Raw genomic sequence first — 20,176 nt, forward strand, 5'->3', positions numbered from 1 at the left:
CGACTACACGATTAAGTAATAATTGAGATTCTCGCGATTTAGTGATATTTAAATAAGTTACGATTAGGCGATAAATTATATTATAATATTATGGAGTAGAGTCAATTATTTGCAATTGCTTGTGTGATTTTTTTATGTGTTAATTAATTTTTACATGACTTATTTATTAGTGTGATAATGTTAGAAAACTATTTTAATATAAATTTTTGTTCGACATTTTTGAAAATAATTTTATTAAACTTCTAAAATCTCATAGTATTTATGGTATTAATTTTGAGATTTATGGATTTATATTTTAATTACTAAAATACATTCTTCTTAATTATACTTTTAATAGTTATTGAATGACAAGTGTGCCCTTGCATGCAAGTTCCACCCAAATAGAGATCAAGGGTGAGACCGACCTTTCACCCTCCACTAACTCCATTTAAGCAACTAAATGACCAATAAAACCCTACACTCAATTCATGCTAGTAGTAGAAGGAGGATAGAATGGTAAAAAGCAAAATCCACTTACTACTTGGATGAGATAAAAAGCTAGACCAAACACTCATCTCACATCATTTTCTTCACCAACACATCACTCCACTCTCTCCTCTCCCTACTCCCTCTCGGCCGCGCCTAAACCCTCCCCACCCCTCTCATTTTCTTCCTCATTTCTTCATTTTCTTACACCTTTCAATTCCTCTAAGCAAGGGTCAACTATATTTGGTTCTATAACATCATTTAAGGTTAGTTTCTTAGTTGCATGTGGCTAAAGCCAAGGGTTTAACTTTAATTCTTGTGAATCTAGAGTTGAACTTAATGTGGCTCATAAAACTTGAGTAAGAGATGGTCTTGATGAAGTGTTTTGCTTCTATTTTCAAGCCATGATCTTGGCCTCAAGCATTCGGCAATGACTCCCAAGGAGCCGAATGGATTTTGTAGTTTGTGTGTTAGTTTTGCTTGTTTTCAAAAAGAAAGAGACTTTGCATGTGGCTTTCAAAGAACTTATGATCTTTTAAAACATTTTTTACAAAGTTTTCATCTTTGCATGCCATGATTTTTACAATAAAAGTTGAAGTTAATACTTGCATGTCGTAGTATAAGTGATATTTCGGATAAAGGTGCTATGTGACTTAAATTTGAGTTTTTGTGTAATGCATGCCATGGTTTTTGCTTTGAAATGCTAATATGCTATGTGCCTTGATAAGTCATAATCAAATCTAGTAGCCATCAAGTTGATACCATGTATTTTTACTTCGAAAATTTGCTTAAAATTTCACATGTTAAATCTGCTCTGCTATGCTCTCTGTTTTAGCCTCGGTAAATGGCTTATATGGCTAGGTTTATGCTCGTATTTTTCCATAAAATTATATTCAATAGGGTTGTGTACATTGTAGGTTAGATTTGTTGGCTTGATTGTTAGTTTTGGTGTTGAAATGGGAGTTAAGGTGGAAGGGGGTACACTAAGCACTCTGTAGCAGAATTTTTCACCATAAGTATAGGTTGTTTTAGGTGAGTTTTGGTGAGGCCTTGCTAGGACTGAGTTTACTTGAGTTAGGAATTGAGTTTTACTTGAGTCCAGTGGCTTTGATTCATTTAAAAACTTGTATTTAGGTAGGTGCACACACACATATCCGAGAGTAGCTCAGAACAGGGCAGGATTGTGTAAGCTTGAACTTTGGTCGATTATAACCATGCCATAGGCTAGGCCTTCACGGGGCCTTGGCTTAAATAAGTATAATAAATCATTAGGAAGTTTAACAAACCATTAGAATTAAAAATTGATTGAGAAAAGTGAGTTTTATGTGAGTAAAAAACAGAGCAGAGTGAATTCGTGGGAGGCTGGGCAGTGTCAACTTGGAGCAGAGGCCCGGAGAAGCCTAGGTGAGGCTTTGGCATGAAACCAAGTCTGAGAGTTAGGTTTAGGTATTAAGAATCTATTTGAGTTGGTTTTGTTAGAAGGCCCCATGTAAAAGTCAATATTTCTGCCAAGGAGCGCGAGTAGTGCAAACTGGTGCTAGCAGGAAACCTTAGTGTGAGTATTGATTTTTGTAAGCCTATAGGAGTGAGACCCTTGAGTCTCACCAACTTTAGAAGTTAGTTTAGAGTCTTAACAACCTTTAGGAAGTGGTCTGGAGTGAAGGCCCATGGTGGAGACATCCCAATTCCACCAAGACACCCGAGAGCACCCTTAGAGTGGCATTAGGAAACTTTAGTGGTATTCGTTGTAATTGGGACTTTGTGGTGAAGAGTCTGAGTGTTGCACATCATCTTTAGGTTTAAATTAAGGTCAGATTAGATAAATGGGAGCATTAGTGATAGTTATTATGTGTTACTTGCTTATGTGCTTAAAAATTTAGGTGATAATAACTAAGTGTCATATGTCATGACATTATGTGATTATGTGACTATGTGGATTACTTGAATTGCATGTGATTAAGTTATGTGTATTCTTATAATCATAAGTTTTTGTGTAAAAGTAGTTATGTTAAGGGTAAAAGTGAGTCTAGGAGCTTATAGGCTTATAAGGTGTTAAAAGGTGAATAGTAATGAGGTTAATATAATGTGTAGGTTCTGAAGAGAATGGAAAGATTCATGCCGTCAAGATCGAATAATCTTAGAACTGTTGAAAGGCAAGTTACTACCTCCTTATGCTTATAATTGTTGCAAGTATACATACTTTTTCGTGAATGCTTAGTTGTAATAACCACCACGTCATCAATTAATTCAAATACTTCTATTAATAACTCTTAAACTTGTTGGTACCTTACCTTCAAAACATTCCCTATCCATGAGACCGGGAATACTAAACTCTCTACCAAATTCCCTAAAGCAAACCTCATTAGTAAACTTGAATTCTCTTGTTATAATTTCATTAAAGTGATACCAAATTTTTCCCCAGCATCCATGTTATAAATCATTAAAAATAAAATAAATATTTTCTTGACTTAGTGGATTAGACTAGACGCAAGTCCTTTTCACACTTATTGATAGGCTCACATATAGCTTAGGGATCCCATTATATTTGAGAACCCAGCGCGGTTCGGGATTACTTCGCGGCTGATCACCTGCTGTAATCCGTAACATCCTAAAATGAATTTTGATGATTTGATATTTAATTGATTATAACATGTTGCCCGATGCCATGATACCATATGCCATGTTTCAATTGCTATGATTTTACCGTGTCTTTATATTAAAACTTCATGTTTCTTATTGTCATTTTTACAAGCATCTATAACCCCTTGATTCATGAACCCGTGATTTTGAGATAATGCCTTGTATAGTATAACTGATAGTACTTGCTGAGCATTTTAGCTCATTTTCCTGTATTTAACCCTGTTCTACAGCTAGCAATCATGGTTCGTACCAATCTGACCGCCCCTAAGTCAACCGGTAGGCAGGGTGAAGATCATTTGAGGGCGCAGGTATAATATATATGTATAGATTAGGCGAAATCCGTCAGTATGTAGTTATGGTATTAATTAGAAGGGCTGTTCCAAACTCTGAACTTGTAAAGATCTCGGGATTGTTAATATTTTTGGTTGGGTTTGTAATCATATTATTATCATCTTTTGGACTTATACGTTTGTATTATAATTATGATTCACATTTATTTAGTGTATGTGTGTGTGTGTTATTGGTTTGGGGTGTGACAATCAATATGATAAAAATGATAATAATAGAAAATATAAGCAAAAAAGTAGTTATTGTCCCGATGGTTGGTTATAACATAATATTTGTATTTTTCAAGGTATTATATTTGCATACTCACTCATTGTATGTTAGATATATTTGAGATGTCATGTCTAATATGATTTGTGTTTAGTTTTCAGAACTTAACAACAGGACAAATCAGGACTTACTGAAATCAGGACTTACTGGAAGTCAGAACTTAATATCAGAACTTAAGTGCGAGAAGACTTTCATATAAGGAAGGAAGCTGATTTACAGTAGAAGATCGAGACTTAAACAAAAGAAGATATGCATGGAAAGAGTTAGAATACTGGAAGACTTATAGAAGATATCTGATTGATATATTTTAGGAGACAGAATTATATTCCATATCAATTAAAAGTTATCTTGTAACTGTGTAGTATATAAACACGGACTTAGGTTTACACTATATGTGTTATCATTATCGAGAAGATTATACATTGTAACCTAGCAGCTCTTAGTGATATTTGTTCATCATAGAGAGAGAACAGTTCCATTGTAACAGAGTTTATCATATTGAATATATCTGTTTACTGTTACTTGTGTTCAAAATTGATTTGATTGTATTAAACACTGAATTCAACCCCCTTCTACAGTGTTATGTGACCTAACAAGTGGTATTAGAGCTTATCTGTTAACACACATATAGTAAAGATCCAAACAATCATATCTGAAGAAGTACAAACTCCAACCAAGCCCACCAAAACTGAAGAAACTCAAAAGACTCAAACCCACAGTCGATATGAGACTATTAGGGTTCCCATACAGAGACCTTCTGAGTATCCCATATGGAAAGTGAAGATGGCTATGTTTCTGGAAGCTATAGATCCAGAATACCATGACAAAATTAATGAAGGACCACATAAGCCTACCAAGCTCTCTGTTGTAGTTGCTGATCAACCAGCAAAGACCATATCAAAGGAGAAAGGTGAGTACACAGCTGAAGACATCTCATCTATTGCCAAGGATGCAAAGGTAAGGCATTTGCTGCATAGTGCCATTGATAATGTCATGTCAAACAGGGTAATTCATTACAAGACTGCAAAGGAGATATGGTAAGCTTTGGAGACAAGATGCCAGGGAACTGATGCAATCAAGAGGAACAGGAGGACTATACGCACTCAAGAGTATGAGCACTTTGACTCAAAAGCTGACGAGTCTTTAACTGACTTATATGACAGGTTTGTCAAACTCTTGAATGATCTGTCACTGGTGGACAAGGAATATGATCTTGAAGATTCAAATCTAAAATTCCTTTTTGCTCTTCCTAAAAATTGGTATTTGAAGTCTACTACCATAAGAGACAACTATGACCTTACTGAAACTACTCTTGATGAAATTTATGGTATGCTCAAGACTTATGAACTTGAGATGGATCAAAGGAGCAAGAGGCATGGAAGAAATTCAAGGACAGTTGCTTTTAAGGCTGAGGAAGAATCTCCTAAAGTTGTTGCCTCAAAGAGGGGCAAGGGAAAGGCTCTCATCATAAAGTCTGATTCAGAGTCATCATATTCTGATGATGATGATTCAGAAACTGAAAGTTTACCTGAAATAGATGCTGATGAAGAGATGATGAAATTGTGTGCTCTTATGGTAAAGGGTATCACAAAGATAGCCTACATGAAATTCAGAAAGGGAAAGAAGTTTTCCAGGAAAGGTGTAAGTTCTGATAAGAAAGGGTTCAGAAAGTCTGAAGGCAAAGGTACAAAGTCTGACAGAGGAGACAACTCAAATGTCAAATGCTACAATTATGGTGAAAGAGGCCATATATCTCCTGAATGCAAGAAAGGAAAAAGTGACAAAGGCAAGGCACTTGTCACAAAGAAGAAAAGCTGGATAGACACTTCAGATTCTCAAAGTAAGGTGAACTATGCCTTAATGGCAAATGCTGACAGCAGTCCTGAAACTGCTGAATTGAAGGTACCTCAAACAACTTATACTTTTCATACTGATGATATTACTGAGTTGAGATTATATCTTAAAACATGTTTATTAGTTATAGAGATCAGACTTTAACATGTGAAAGATTAACATCTGAAAATTTTGCTTATAAAAAGAGAAATGATTATTTAGAAAAGGAGCTAGTTTTCCTTCATCAAACTAAGAAAGAAAAAGATGATGCTTTATATGTTAGGGATGAAGAGTTAAAATTGAATAAATCTCTAAAAGCTGATTTAGAAAAGGAAAGAGAGATTATCAGAACTTGGACTAACTCTGGCAGAACAACTCAGAATTTGTTAAGTAGTGGAAACTGGAAAGAGGGCTTAGGTTATGGAGATGATAAAAGTGAAAAAGGAACTGAACAAATTGAGCCAATTGTTGTTAAACAGACTGCTAAGCCAAAGGTAAATCCTGTTAAGTTTGTAGCAAAAACTGTAAAGTCTGATTCTGAAAAGATGAAAAAGTATGTGACAGAAGTCAAAGATAAGTCGACTTCTGACAAATTAAAACAGGATAAACCAGCTAAAGTCAACATAGGCTTAATGATGAAGAAGTAGCTTAAGCATAAGCTGAAAGAAATTAGGAATGTCAACAAGGTAAAGGAAGCTAGGAAAAATAGGAATGGAAAGGAAAGTGTGAATAAAAGCAATAACTATATGCCTGTTCTTAATGCTCCTAGAGAGAAATGTTATAACTGTTGAAACGCTAACCATCTTGCTTCTTTTTGCAGGAAGAATAAAGATATAAACTCTTCACCTCCTAGATCAGGAGTTAAGAGTCGTCTGTTAGGTTTAAGCCACAAAATCCTTATTTTCATTGTGGTAGTTTATGGCATTCCATTTATACTTGTAAGGAATATCATAGTCTGTACTATGGTTATTATCAAATAAAACCTTCTTTAAAGAAAGTTAGCATTATTCCTTCTAGTGTAAGTACTGATGCAAAGTCGTATATAAAGTCTGATAAATAGCATGTTAGCATAAACTCTGAAATTAAATCCGCTGCAAATGCTAATAAACTTAAAAAGACCAAAGGATCCAAGCAAGTCTGGGTCCTTAAAACTAATCATTAGTGGTCTTTGTGATTGCAGGGCAACAGGAAAAACATCCTAGTTCTGGACAGTGGATGTTCAGGACATATGACTGGAAATAAAGCCCTGCTATCAGACTTTGTGGAGAAAGCTGGCCCAGGAGTTTCTTATAGAGATGGCAACATGGGAAAAACTCTGGGATATAGAAATATAAATCTTGGGAATGTCATTATTAAAACAATAGCTCTTGTCTCAGGACTTAAACACAATCTTCTAAGTGTGAGTCAAATCTGTGACAGAGGTTATCATGTAGATTTCTTTGAAGAACACTGTGAAGTTGTAAGCAATTCTACAGGCAAAGTGGTTCTGAAAGGTTACAGGCATGATAACATTTATGAAGCCAGACTTTCAACAAGTACTGATGGTTCTGCAATCTGTCTGTTGAGTAGAACATCAATTGAAGAAAGCTGGAATTGGCACAAAAGACTCTCTCATTTAAATTTCAACAACATAAATGATCTTGTAAGGAAAGATCTTGTGAGAGGACAATCAAAATCAGTATTTGCTCCTGATGGCCTTTGTGATTCATGTCAAAAGGCAAAACAAAGAAAATCTTCTTTCAAGAGAAACTGAATCCTCAATTATTGAGCCTTATCACCTACTGCATGTTGATCTATTTGGACAAGTCAATGTCATGTCTATTGCAAAGAAGAAATATGCTATGGTTATAGTGGATGAGTTCACCAGGTACACTTGGGTGTATTTCTTGTACAAGAAGACTGAAAATGCATCTACTCTAACTGATCATGTCAAGCAGCTGGATAAATTGGTCAAAGATTCTGTTAAAATCATAAGGAGTGATAATGGCACTGAGTTCAAGAATTCAATCATGGAAGAGTTCTGCAAAGAGCATGGAATCAAACAGGAATTTTCTGCACCTGGAACTTCACGGAAAAATGGAGTTGTAGAAAGAAAGAATAGGACTCTCATTGAAGATGCACGAACTATACTTGATGAAGCAAAGCTGCCAACCTACTTTTGGGCTGAAGCTGTGCAGACTGCTTGTTTTACACAGAATGCTACACTCATAAACAAGCATGGAAAAACACCAAATGAGATGGTGAAGAAAAAGAAGCCAAATCTGAAATACTTTCATGTATTTGGATGTAAGTGTTTTGTTCTTAAGACTCGTCCTGAATAGCTATCAAAATTTGATCTAAAAGCTAATGAAGGATTTTTTGTTGGATATCCACTTTCCACAAAAGCCTTCAGAGTCTACAATTTAAGAACAAGGGTTGTCATGGAATCTATCAATGTATCTTTTGATGATAAGAAGATTACTGGACTTAAAGATTTCGATGATCATGATCAGCTAAGATTTGAAAATGAAGATTTAAATTCTGATTCTGTAAATTCTGATGACTTAAACTTTGATCCTGTAAGTTCTGATGGGTTAAGTTCTGATGTCATTGAAACTGTGGTAACAACTCCAAAGGAAAATGCACCTGTCCAGGGGGAGCAAGCTGAAGATCCTACCACAACTCAAGACTCTCAAGAAGCATCAGAACCTGTCACTGGCTCTTCAAGTTCTGATTCATCAAGTTCTGATGAGCCAAATTCTGATAATTTTGAAAACTCTGATTCTTCAAATCCTGAAGGATCTAACTCAAATTCTGAAATCTCAGAGAGCATAACTACAGGGGGAGCATCAGAAAATGCTGATGGAGACAGCATGGATCATGGGGGAGGATCCAGTTCTAGAAATCAACTTCCATCTGCAAGGAAGTGGACCAAATGATATACACCTGACTTAATAATTGGAGATCCTGAAGCAGGTGTCAGAACTAGAACTGCAACATCAAATGAATGTCTCTATCATTCTTTTCTATCTCAAAATGAACCAAAGAAAGTGGAAGAAGCTCTTCAAGATGTTGATTGGGTGCAAGCAATGCAGGAAGAGTTAAATGAATTTGAAAGAAATAAAGTCTGGACCCTAGTGCCAAGACCAAATAACAGATCAGTTGTTGGCACAAAGTGGGTGTTCAGAAACACAACTGACAGTGATGGCATAATTACAAGAAACAAAGCAAGGCTGGTTGCTAAAGGCTACTCTCAACAGGAGGGTATTGATTATGATGAAACATTTGCACCAGTTGCTAGATTGGAAGCCATAAGAATATTTTTGGCTTATGCTGCTCACAAAAAGTTTAAAGTCTTTCAAATGGATGTAAAAAGTGCTTTTCTCAATGGAGAATTAGAAGAAGAGGTTTATATGGAAAAACCTCCAGGTTTTGTAGATTTAAAATTTCCAAATCATGTCTACAGGCTCGATAAAGCACTTTATGGCCTTAAGCAAGCTCCAAGAGCATGGTATGAGACTTTAGCTCAATTCCTTCTGGAAAGTGGATTTCACAGAGGTACAATTGATAAAATAATGTTCTACCTCAACCATGGAAAGGACTTACTTTTGGTATAAATATATGTTGATGATATCATATTTGGTTCTACAAATGCCAAACTCTGTGAAAGGTTTGCAAAGTTAATGTAGTCAAGATATCAAATGAGTATGATGGGAGAACTTAGTTACTTTCTGGGACTTCAAGTCAAGCAAAATTAAGAAGGTACTTTTATCTGTCAATCCAAGTACACCAGAAATTACTGAAGAAATTTGGAATGCAAGACTGTTCAACTACATCCACTCCTATGGCCACTGCAACCAAGTTAGATAAAGATACTGGTTCATCAGTAGATATTACTAACTACAGAGGTATTATTGGCTCTTTACTCTATCTAATTGCTAGTAGACCTGATATCATGTATGCTACCTGTCTTTGTGCAAGATTTCAGGCTGATCCAAGAGAACCTCATCTAATAGATGTGAAAAGAATTTTCAAGTACCTCAAGGGTACAGCTGATCTAGGATTGTGGTATCCTAGGGAATCAGATTTTAAGCTAATAGGTTACTCAGATGTAGAATTTGCAGGATGCAAAATAGGCAGGAAAAGCATTAGTGGAAGCTGCCAATTTCTTGGAGGCAGATTGGTTTCTTGGTTTAGCAAGAAACAGAAATCAATTTCCACATCAACTGCAGAAGACTTTCATATAAGGAAGGAAGCTGATTTACAGTAGAAGATCGAGACTAAAACAAAAGAAGATATGTATGGAAAGAGTTAGAAGACTGGAAGACTTGTAGAAGATATCTGATTGATATATTTTAGGAGACAGAATTATATTCCATATCAATTAGAAGTTATCTTGTAACTGTGTAGTATATAAACACAGACTTAGGTTTACACCATATGTGTTATCATTATCGAGAAGATTATACATTGTAACCTAGCAGCTCTTAGTGATATTTATTCATCACTGAGAGAGAACAGTTCCATTGTAACAGAGTTTATCATATTGAATATATCTGTTTACTGTTACTTGTGTTCAAAATCGATTTGATTATATTAAACACTATATTCAACCCCCTTCTACAGTATTGTGTGACCTAACATTGTAAACCAACACATGAGATATATAAAAATTGTTTATTACCTACAAAACATAAGTGATATAGATACTTACCTGGGAATTGTTTTAATACTTCTTTGTTTATAAGATTGACATCATCATTCAACGGTGTCAATATAGCACGATCCTTGAAGTAGTCTGGCCCATTAGATCTTTTGTGCAAGTTACTATAGATCTTATCTATGACCACTTCTTTCCCATCTTCGTTTGGTTCTACATATAATTCGGGGGGAATCTCAATCCAGTAAGGTTTATTGCCTTCAATTGAAGATATTGTGGGTACTTGTCCATTACCAACAACAATTACCCAATCCGCATAAGGTATTTTTTGTCCTAAAATTGTTACCTCTGGAACACCACTTTCAATGCACATATTCTTTTCCAGTCTAAAAACTGTACAATGATCCCACAAATATGATTTGTTAATCGACGCCATGACAATATCTTCACGTCCTTTTTTAGGAAGAACTCGCAGCACTTGTTTAAAATCACCACCTAGTAGCACTGTTTTTCCTCCAAATGGTTTTTCTAGATTGCTAACATCTATGTGCCGTATTAGATCACGAAAAGATCTATTTACAGCTTCAAATATATATTTATAATTCATTGGCGCCTCATCCCAAATGACTAAATCAGTTTGAATAATCAATTCCGCAAGATATGATTGTTGAGGTATATTACATGTACTATTTTCATTCACGTCAATTGGTATCTTAAATCTGGAATGGGCAGTACGTCCACCCTTTATCAATAGGGAAGCAATTCCTGATGATGCAACTGCAAGAACTATTTTCCCCTCTGGCCTAAGGTTATTAATAATAGTTCTCCAAAAAAATGTCTTTCCCGTACCTCCATGACCGTAAACAAAAAATAAACCACCTTTTTTAGCCTAACATTACCTACAATTGTTTCAAAAATGTGTGATTGTTTCTCATTTAACATTCCTCGACATTTCCTTCCCTCAATTGATAATGCATTTCTATCGTACATGTTTTCTTCGTATAAAAGAGTATGTTGACTTTGTCGTTGCAAATCATGATCTAGTTTGGGTAAAGTCAGAAAATCACGCAATGTCCCACCTGTTTTTCGTAGTTGCAAATGAACATCGTACAATGTGAGACATTCGAGTCGCTCATCTCCAATTTCAAAATTATGCATAACGGAGTCTCTTCTTTATCTAGGCTCAATATCATCGGAAAATATTTTCCAATGATTGTCCCATAATGCCCTCACATCTGAAACATCACAAAATAATAATAATGTTACAAACAAATCCCGCAATTGAGAACTAGTTTGATGGACAGAAGCATCTTTAACTGCTTGATGCCATTCATCATCTCCTTCCAATAGGCCATGATGAAAGCAAGCTTCTTTGTATGTATTGTAAACAACACCATTAACTGTGCGAACAACTTCAAAAGATGTTGAACCACGTACAATGTTCAGAAGCATTCTCAAGTAAAATCATTCACCTGCAGTTAAATATTAGGCGACTAATAAGTTTACCTTTAATAAATGTAGTGAATTTAGAATTAAAAAAATAACTAAAGTAATATGCATTTATACAAACAATTACAGTAAGGGGCATAAAAATTGAAATTTAGTAAATATTTTTTTAACTCGAGACAAAGTAGGGGTAATAAATATTCCATTCATTTTTCTGTATTTTTTATTTTTTATTTTATTATAAATGTACACATAAATAAAACCCAAAAGTGTATTTTCTAATTAATGAAAATTGTTATTTCAATTCCAAACGTGATTCACTAAACTAATTTATGGTTTAGTGCTAGAAAAAAATATTTGATTAGTATTGTACTTTTCACTTATAGATATTTAAATTTAATATAATTCAACAAATTATTATTTAACTTTTAATTAAATTTAAATATAAAAATATTATAAAGTATTGTTTTTTTACATAAATTAAAATATAATTTATAAATATATTATGTATATCTAATACATAATATGTGTAAAAAAATCAAAATGGAACCAAGAATAATAAAAGTATATAATCACGTACTTACCTGCTTTAAACTTTAAAAGTTTAGGAGAAATCCAAACATTATAGTCTATTAGCATTATTCAATCAGTATTAGTTTGATAAAGTAAGACACCTCTAACATATATTAAAAGTTTTGCGGATAAAAAACTGATGTAGTCTATATGTGTTATTATTAGTCTGTTGCATATCATTAGGGTTTGTATAAGGAACATAAATTGAATTGTTTATTTCGGAATGGTTCAACTGATTATATGATGTTTAAGTGTTCGATACAAAAAATTGTTGTTCTTACTCACCCCAATTCTCCCTCTAACTCTTCTATGAGTATTTTGTATTCAATGTATTCTGACTTGTCTATATTTATCTTCTTCAATTTAACTAAGACTTGTTTTTATTCTTAAATCATCTGGATTTATAAGTTTAATTTCTTTGGTAGACATGCCTTCCAAGCCGCATATCCGCACATGATTATAAATTAGTCATAACAAACTACAAAACTATAAAGATATTAACAATTGCAGAAAGACTATTAAAGCTATTAACTATTTTATTTAAATAGAGAATTATTATCATTACTACTATTAAGACTAATATTATCATTTTATTATTAGTAACATTATTATTAACATCAATTGAAGTTGTTATGTAGACTTCATACCAATATGAAGCTGCCAATATGAAACTGTACTATTTCTATGATCATTGCGAATAATTGTAAATTTGAATTATCATGCGCATAATTCTCTTCTTTTTAGTACCATAAAATGACGTAAAATAAAATAATTTATCTGTTGTTGGGTGTACGTAAACTACACGACCAATTACACATATGTTGTTCTGGTTCCAAATCTTTCCAGATTCATCCCATAAAAATTTCTCAGGGAATTGGGCATAAGTTAGGCCTCTTCCAGATGGATCCTCTTTATTTGTCTCAAACCATTGGACGAACATTGTACCAACAGGGTTGACTCTGTCCAATATGATGAGTAATGGTACATTCTCTTGAAAACACACTTACTGCTCATTCTCCAAATGGAAAAATGGAAAACTAACTTTACAATAACCGGGTTGTGATGGTGAATTGGAAATCCATATATACGCCAACAGAGACGTAGCGACACACTACGTAATCATCTACTTCATTACTAGTTTTTTTATTTTCTGTTTCGGAAGAATTTGTACCATTCTCTTTCTCAATAGCTATAGTTGCTTTATCAGGTCTTTTTGTCACATACTTGAACATATACTTAATGAGCCGACCTTGATTACATCATTCGATATTTATGTGAGATTGGTACTTGACAATGAGACCTATGTTATATGGAACAATAAACCTAAAAATATATAATATGCCTAATTAGAATTTCAGTATGAAATGAGAATTAGCTTAATATAAAAATATGATTTTATTTACTATTAGGTACCTGTTATCAATTGAAATATCCTTTAGTTGAATCGAATATTTATCGTCCCGACACCTATAAATTGGATAACCATTACTATCGATAGTAGTTTCATTCCTGAATTCTTTAGGGAAAAAATTTGTACATTTTCCATCACCCGTAATTTGGATTATATGATCCACATGGGCCATGAACCATATACTTTGAAATAGCTTCATATCCAATTGGATCTGTTTCTTTATCAGGAATTTCGGCACAAATTAACTCATCAATTTCATCATTGGTGTGACATTTGTCGGACTCATCAACCCAAATAATTATGTGTGCATGAGGCAAACCCTTTTTTTGAAATTCAATTGTGTAAGCAACTGCAAGCATTACAATAAATAAGTTTTATACATGTGCAAAAATAAATATAGTTAAAGTGTAGGATATAATTGCAAGAATATCTTATATACAAAATCATTGTAATATGTATTTTTGTGGCATGACATAGCATTATATACCAACTATTTTTGTAATCTTTAACGATTTATGGTAAGGGAAAACTTAAGAAATCACTTATACGACCTTGACATTTTATACTAACACAAGTCTATTACCTTAGTAGGAATCCAAGAACGGTGTTCTTACTAAAGTTTGATGTTCCTGGATATATAGGATTTAATATTGACGATCTTGCTTTCATGTAGACCCAACTGTTTGGTATATCAAATTATATAATACTATGAAAATCATAAAAACCTTTTACAATTCTGATTGTAAAATGCTACTACATCAAATGAAAATGCAATTAAACCACAATTTTATTGTTTACGATGCAAGTTAATATGTTTGTGTAATAAATAATTACTTTTAATATTTATGTTATAGTTAAGTAATTCTGACTGTCTAAAATGTCTTTAGCTAAAAAGAAATATTCCTAGAATTTCTAGCTACATTGCATCACACATGTATAAAAATTGAATACCTCCGATTACTTTCCCAAGAACGTGATTTTCAGTCAAATCTTCAAAAAGTAAGTCCAACTTAATCTTAAATACTATGGCTATAACATCAGGTCTGTTTGTAGGATTAGTGTGTGATAATTTATCGCAATATTGCTTAATTTCAGGCCATTGAGGATTGCATGTAAATGTGATGAATAAATCAGGGCTCTCGTATCTCCTACAAATAGCCACACAATCCTGATAGTTCTGCTGCATATAACGGAGGCTACCAGTGAATGAAGATGACAAAACAATTCGCTTGCCTATTTTGGTGGCATCAATATCTCCCTTATTAACAGAATCGACAATATTATTATATAGATCAGATCTCAATATTTTTTGATGCATTAGAACCCATGTTATTCTGGTGTGCTCAATACTTATCCATGCATCGACAACAAAATGTAAGAATAACCTTCCCCCTCCAATTAAAGTATGTCCTTCCTTCTCTCTGTATTGGAGCCTATAACAGTAGTATTGTCTTATACTCACTACATCTCTCGTGTTTCCCGACCCATCACTCAATTCAGCATATAAAATATCAGTTATGTAACCATCTTCTCCGCGAGGGAATAACAATGAGTATTGAAGGGACATAAAACTCGGATGAAGCACCGAAACTCTATGAAAATTGCCACCTTTAGTTTGTATGACTATATCTCTACTATCAGCTAAATTATCATTTACAACCAATCCGGCAAATTCAAAGGCATTGGATGGGAGATTACTTTGTCGACCATCAGTTACCCTATTTGCAACAAACCTTAAGAATAACGTCTAATTCCCTAAATCTCTCTCGGACTTGTCGATATATATCTACCAGAGCATTCTCCCTATTTAGCATCAATGATAAAGATTCAGTTATTTCACTGTCAAGTTGATCATTTTCTTTTGGAAAATTAATATGTTCCTCAAGTTGTTGTTGGTTGTCATACATGTATATCTGTGAAAAAACTGCCTTCTTGGATTCTTCAGGGAACAGTGATCCCATATTATGATAAATCACACCATGCACACGACAAATAAACGAGGCCCCTACCATCGTTAATTTTCTTATCTAATTGAGCTCCCCATGATGTAAAGCCAAATGCATTGTTGTACAGCCGTGAAGATTTGTGAAATAGTGCACTTTTATTATGAGTTCCATCTAGTAAAGATTTTAGTTCGGGAGGAGTTTCTCTCAATAATGGCAAAAGCACTTTTCCATTACTGTAACATAAAGAAAACTTTTTTGAGTTTAGTCTTTTGTTGTTCAGTTTGTTCATACCTCCACATTACAGCGCCACAGTCATAACATATTTTATCAGCAATGCTCATATCAAGTATTTCATTACTTAATGCTGCATTCAACAAAAAAATAGTAAAAGTGATGAGTAATAAAAATTATCTAATATTCAGAACATTGATTAAAATAGTGAAATACAATATGAAAGAAGCATTTGAAATTACCAAATTTCTGCTTTTTCTTATTTATTCTAGTCCTCATGTTCTTGCTTAGTACCGGTAAATCTGCAACACATAATACTTGTTAATTAACATGTATATAATAAAAGAATTACTTAAATTGAGTTTCTTGACAAACCTCCAAACTGCAATGTTGGTCTAATAATCAGCTTTGAGGAATCATAACCCTGATTTGAAAGTTCACTTCCTACAAAAATGACATGTTTTTATATATATTTTCGAAACTAATAAAAGAACATTAAGATTTAGATAAGCACTTAAAATAATGACATATACATAACTGATTCCAAAGAAAGTATAAGGTCTGATTCTCACTTTTTGAAAAATTAATACAAACAGATTCTATTAACAATATTCCAAAAAGAATTCAGATTTAGCTAGTTTTGTTCCAACCATATATACTTATTTTCTCTTATTTTAATTTTAACTTATATTTTTCTTAATATTTCAAAGCTGGGTTTCTTTATCATTCGAAGTTGTATACGTGGTTTTTACGATTCAATATAATTTTAATATGTTATTCGTAGTGCTTATTATACTTATCAGTTAAATTTAGGACAATGTTTATTAGAATGTCAATACTATAATAATATGTATTTCCTCGACAAATAGATAAATACCAAATTATATTCAAGAAGAATGATAATTTGAGTATTATTATTATTATAATAAAAAGAACATTAGCAAATACAAACCAGGCAATAACTTTTCCTTCTTGTATTTTGCACGTCTTTGTTCATTACGCTTGATCATTTGTGCAGTTGTGACCTCGGCTTCCAATATTGATGGGATGCCTGCACATTTAAACGTGTAAATTCCCAATTATATAACGTATTTGACCAAAGTTGATTCTTATTTATGTCTTTGTTAATATTTCAAATTATTATTTTTATTTGTCATAAATGTATACGCACTTCCGAAATTTGAGAAGAAGCCTAATATATCTTTTATACAGTCATATAATGCTAATTATTGGCATTTAAATTTAGTACAATGTTAAAGTTTGATCTATTCGAAATTACACTTTAAATATAACAAACATATTTGAGAAGAATGATATTTGAGGATCATCATTGCATATGTGAAAGAAAACATGGTCAAATACAGACCAGGCTCTAGTCTTGTTTCCTTGTACTTTTCAGGCCTTTGTTCATTACGCTTGATTTTACGCTCATCTATTTTATCGACTTCCAGTGTAGGCGAAATATCTACAACGTAAATTTGTACAATATCAATTATATAAAGTATTTGAGCACAAGTTTCAAAGCATTTATTTTTTAAATCCCAAACTTATAACACATTTTATAATTTAGGGTTACTAACCAGACTGGAGCTTTCTTTCCTGGTACTTTTCACGCCTTTTTTCATTATGCATAATCCTGCGTTTCTCAGTTTCAATATCCGGAAGACTTTTTCCACCAATGATCTTCAAAGAATTTTATAAAACATAAAGAGGTAGTTATTTAAAAGAGGCAAGTATTTTACATTATAATAATTTTAATTGACAAACTATAATACCTGTTCCTCGTCTTCTTTTCTCTGTTCCTCGTCTCCTTGACGTTATTTTTTGTTACATTCCATGTTTTTTTCTTGGTGTTCTTCAATTTCAGAATTATTTCTTTTATTATATCCTGCTTTTGCATATGTCTTCTCAAATTTAAATCTTGAGAACATATCTACGTTTTAAAGTTTAACGGTCTTAGACATATCTCATAGTTGATAATATAATCAACATTTTATAACAGTTAAAATAGTTGAAGGGGCCCTTAATATGAACTTAATTAGACTAAATAAATTGTTGAATAACATACCTTTAAGATTTTTCTCTTGATTATTCCTATGTTCTTGTCTCTGCTTAGCATCCAAATCATCTACTTCTTCAAAGACACAACCTTTTATTGAAGCATAAGAAAATTAAATTTGCGTACAAAACACATAAGAAGTATCATAAGATAGAATTCAGTATATTCTACCGATAAAGTAATGCAAACAAAACCATACATACCAGCCTGACGCATTAGATCGTATCGTCTCTCAAGTTCTTTTCTTTTCTCGTCACTATTCTCCATGTTGACACTGAAAATAATACATTGTGAGATTGATATCTAATAATTAGATATTATGTATAGCAAATAAGTTGGTAAAATTATTAATGGAGGTTGGATTCTATTTTTCTAATTTTTTTAGAGTTTACAATTAAAAACATTGATATTCATAATTTAAAATATTCCTTAATATATTAGAAGTAGACAATAGGATTCAAGTTTAAGTAAAATAAGAATTTAAATTCTTTGTAGAAAAGGAGAATTCGAATGTACAGAGGAGACATATAGATAAATTATCTATTACTATAGCTATTATGCAACAATATAGTACGCATGGAAGAGAAGCAGGGTACTTTCTATTTTTGGTCTTTTTTTTGCAGTGCCTACACATCTTCTCGGTTCAAGTTTTTATAATGATAATGCATGTGTTTATGTTCGTTGATGTTATAAGGCCTAACAGGAATAACAAAAAAGTTACTATGCAACTTCACCGTCTTATGCTTTAGTTGTTTCTTTAACACGTGAAAACAACCCACAAATGCAACCACAATTATAATTACTATTCTCCTTAGATTATTATATTTTTTTTGTTTCTTTCAACTTCACTGTTTTTTTTTAATTCTGTAATCCAAGTAACAACAGATACATTATAAATAGGATTCAAATCTTTCGTTCTATTTTCCCTTTTTACAAAAATTTAACACGTACTCTAAAATATAAAAAACATAATGTTTATCAATTCTGTAATCCAAGTAACAACGGATACATTAGAAATAGGATTCAATAGTGATGCCGCACAATCCCTGTTTTGATTATGTTTCTTTGCTTCAAACCGAAAAAGAGCAGGGGTAAGGAGGTTTATTCAAATAGGGGTTTTGATTGGAAAAGGACATAAATCTAATTTTCATGTAAATTAGTTTATGCAGATTATAATTATAAAGGGAAGTTATCGATTCTCTACATACAGAAAAGAGGCTTTTATACATAAAGATAAGGTTCCTCATCAAACACTTGACAACAATATCCACAACTTCAAAATACTTGAAAACAATATCCATAAATTCATACTCGATTTTAAGTTTAACACTATACTAATCAAACTGAATATCTAGATACATGATTATTGGCTCTAAATTTACCTGGGACGATTTTATTGACATGTGATTGTTGTCCGCTAAAGTACGAAGAGAAGGGAATCCAATCGGCTAATTGTCGGAAGAGGGCTGATTGTTTGTTTATGTATGTGTCCGAGAGGTTACCTGGGATTGTTGTCGGCTAGAGTCCGAAGAGAATCCAATTGGGTAATTGTCGGAATAGGGCTGATTGTTGTCTATGTATGTGTCCGAGAGGTGTCCGAGAGGTTGTCTTGTCACCCAGCCTGTGTCTCGGCATTTGTTCTCCTCCCAGCCCGTGTCTTCGTATTTGTATTTGTGTTGCTGAAAAATTATAATTTAAAGGGCAATTATGTAAATTGAGCATGTACCAAAAAACCGGTACAGTAACAAAACTTTTAATATTTCGTCTTTTATATAATAGTAATAGATAGATAATAAATTTATGGGTAATTGGTTAGATATTAATTAAGGGCAATTTAGGATTTTTTTTAAAAAAGGGCAATTATGTAATTGAAGGAGATACTGTAAAGTTTCATATTTAATATAATAATATATATATAGATAAATAATTCGAATTTAAAATTAAATAATTATTTTTATTTTGTTTATGTAATTGAATTGTAAGATAATTCTTACTTTAAGTATATTTGTCTTTGTATTAATAGTAAAAATTATATAAAATAAAAAAAATTACTGTGAACCTGTAAAAATATATCTACGACAGCTAAGCTAATGGTTAGAGGTACAAATGGTTTTCACTTTTGCATTGTTTTATTAATTATGAGATGAGATTGCTGTTGTCGTCGAGGAATAAGGACGATGATGCTAAGTTATTCTTGTAAAATATTTAAGAATTTATGGATTGCTAAAGTCAAGGAGCTTAACAAATTTTTTAAGTAACAAAAATTAAATTAAATAAATATTTAGGTAGTTAAATAAGGTAATTTATTAATTATTAGT

At 32.8% G+C, this 20,176-nt stretch overlaps 2 protein-coding genes across 9 annotated transcripts; both read right to left on the reverse strand.

Annotated features, from left to right (window-relative positions):
• Positions 1-10,152: 10,152 nt before the first annotated feature.
• LOC141695959 (uncharacterized) lies at positions 10,153-11,350 on the reverse strand. The gene is made up of 3 exons (XM_074500160.1): positions 11,042-11,350; positions 10,247-10,934; positions 10,153-10,169 (listed from the first exon to the last, which is right to left on the reverse strand). Exons 1-3 carry the CDS (start codon positions 11,348-11,350, stop codon positions 10,153-10,155), a joined length of 1,014 nt encoding a protein of 337 aa, XP_074356261.1.
• Positions 11,064-19,509, reverse strand: LOC141695091 (uncharacterized). Of its 8 annotated transcripts, none has more exons than XM_074499341.1 (10): positions 18,062-18,118; positions 17,868-17,948; positions 17,575-17,732; positions 17,380-17,482; positions 17,166-17,264; positions 16,752-16,850; positions 16,175-16,243; positions 16,042-16,101; positions 15,860-15,932; positions 11,064-11,664 (listed from the first exon to the last, which is right to left on the reverse strand). In XM_074499341.1, exons 4-10 carry the CDS (start codon positions 17,429-17,431, stop codon positions 11,661-11,663), a joined length of 456 nt encoding a protein of 151 aa, XP_074355442.1. In that variant the 5' UTR covers positions 17,432-17,482; positions 17,575-17,732; positions 17,868-17,948; positions 18,062-18,118; the 3' UTR covers positions 11,064-11,660. The 8 variants fall into 8 exon arrangements, with proteins under 8 accessions (XP_074355442.1, XP_074355441.1, XP_074355437.1 ...); XM_074499340.1 differs by lacking the exon at positions 11,064-11,664 and adding an exon at positions 13,688-13,971; XM_074499336.1 differs by lacking the exon at positions 11,064-11,664 and having other exon boundaries at positions 14,558-15,932.
• Positions 19,510-20,176: the final 667 nt, after the last annotated feature.

The sequence above is a fragment of the Apium graveolens genome, chromosome 11 (genome assembly GCF_009905375.1).
Source record: "Apium graveolens cultivar Ventura chromosome 11, ASM990537v1, whole genome shotgun sequence".
Classification (NCBI taxonomy): Eukaryota; Viridiplantae; Streptophyta; class Magnoliopsida; order Apiales; family Apiaceae; genus Apium; species Apium graveolens.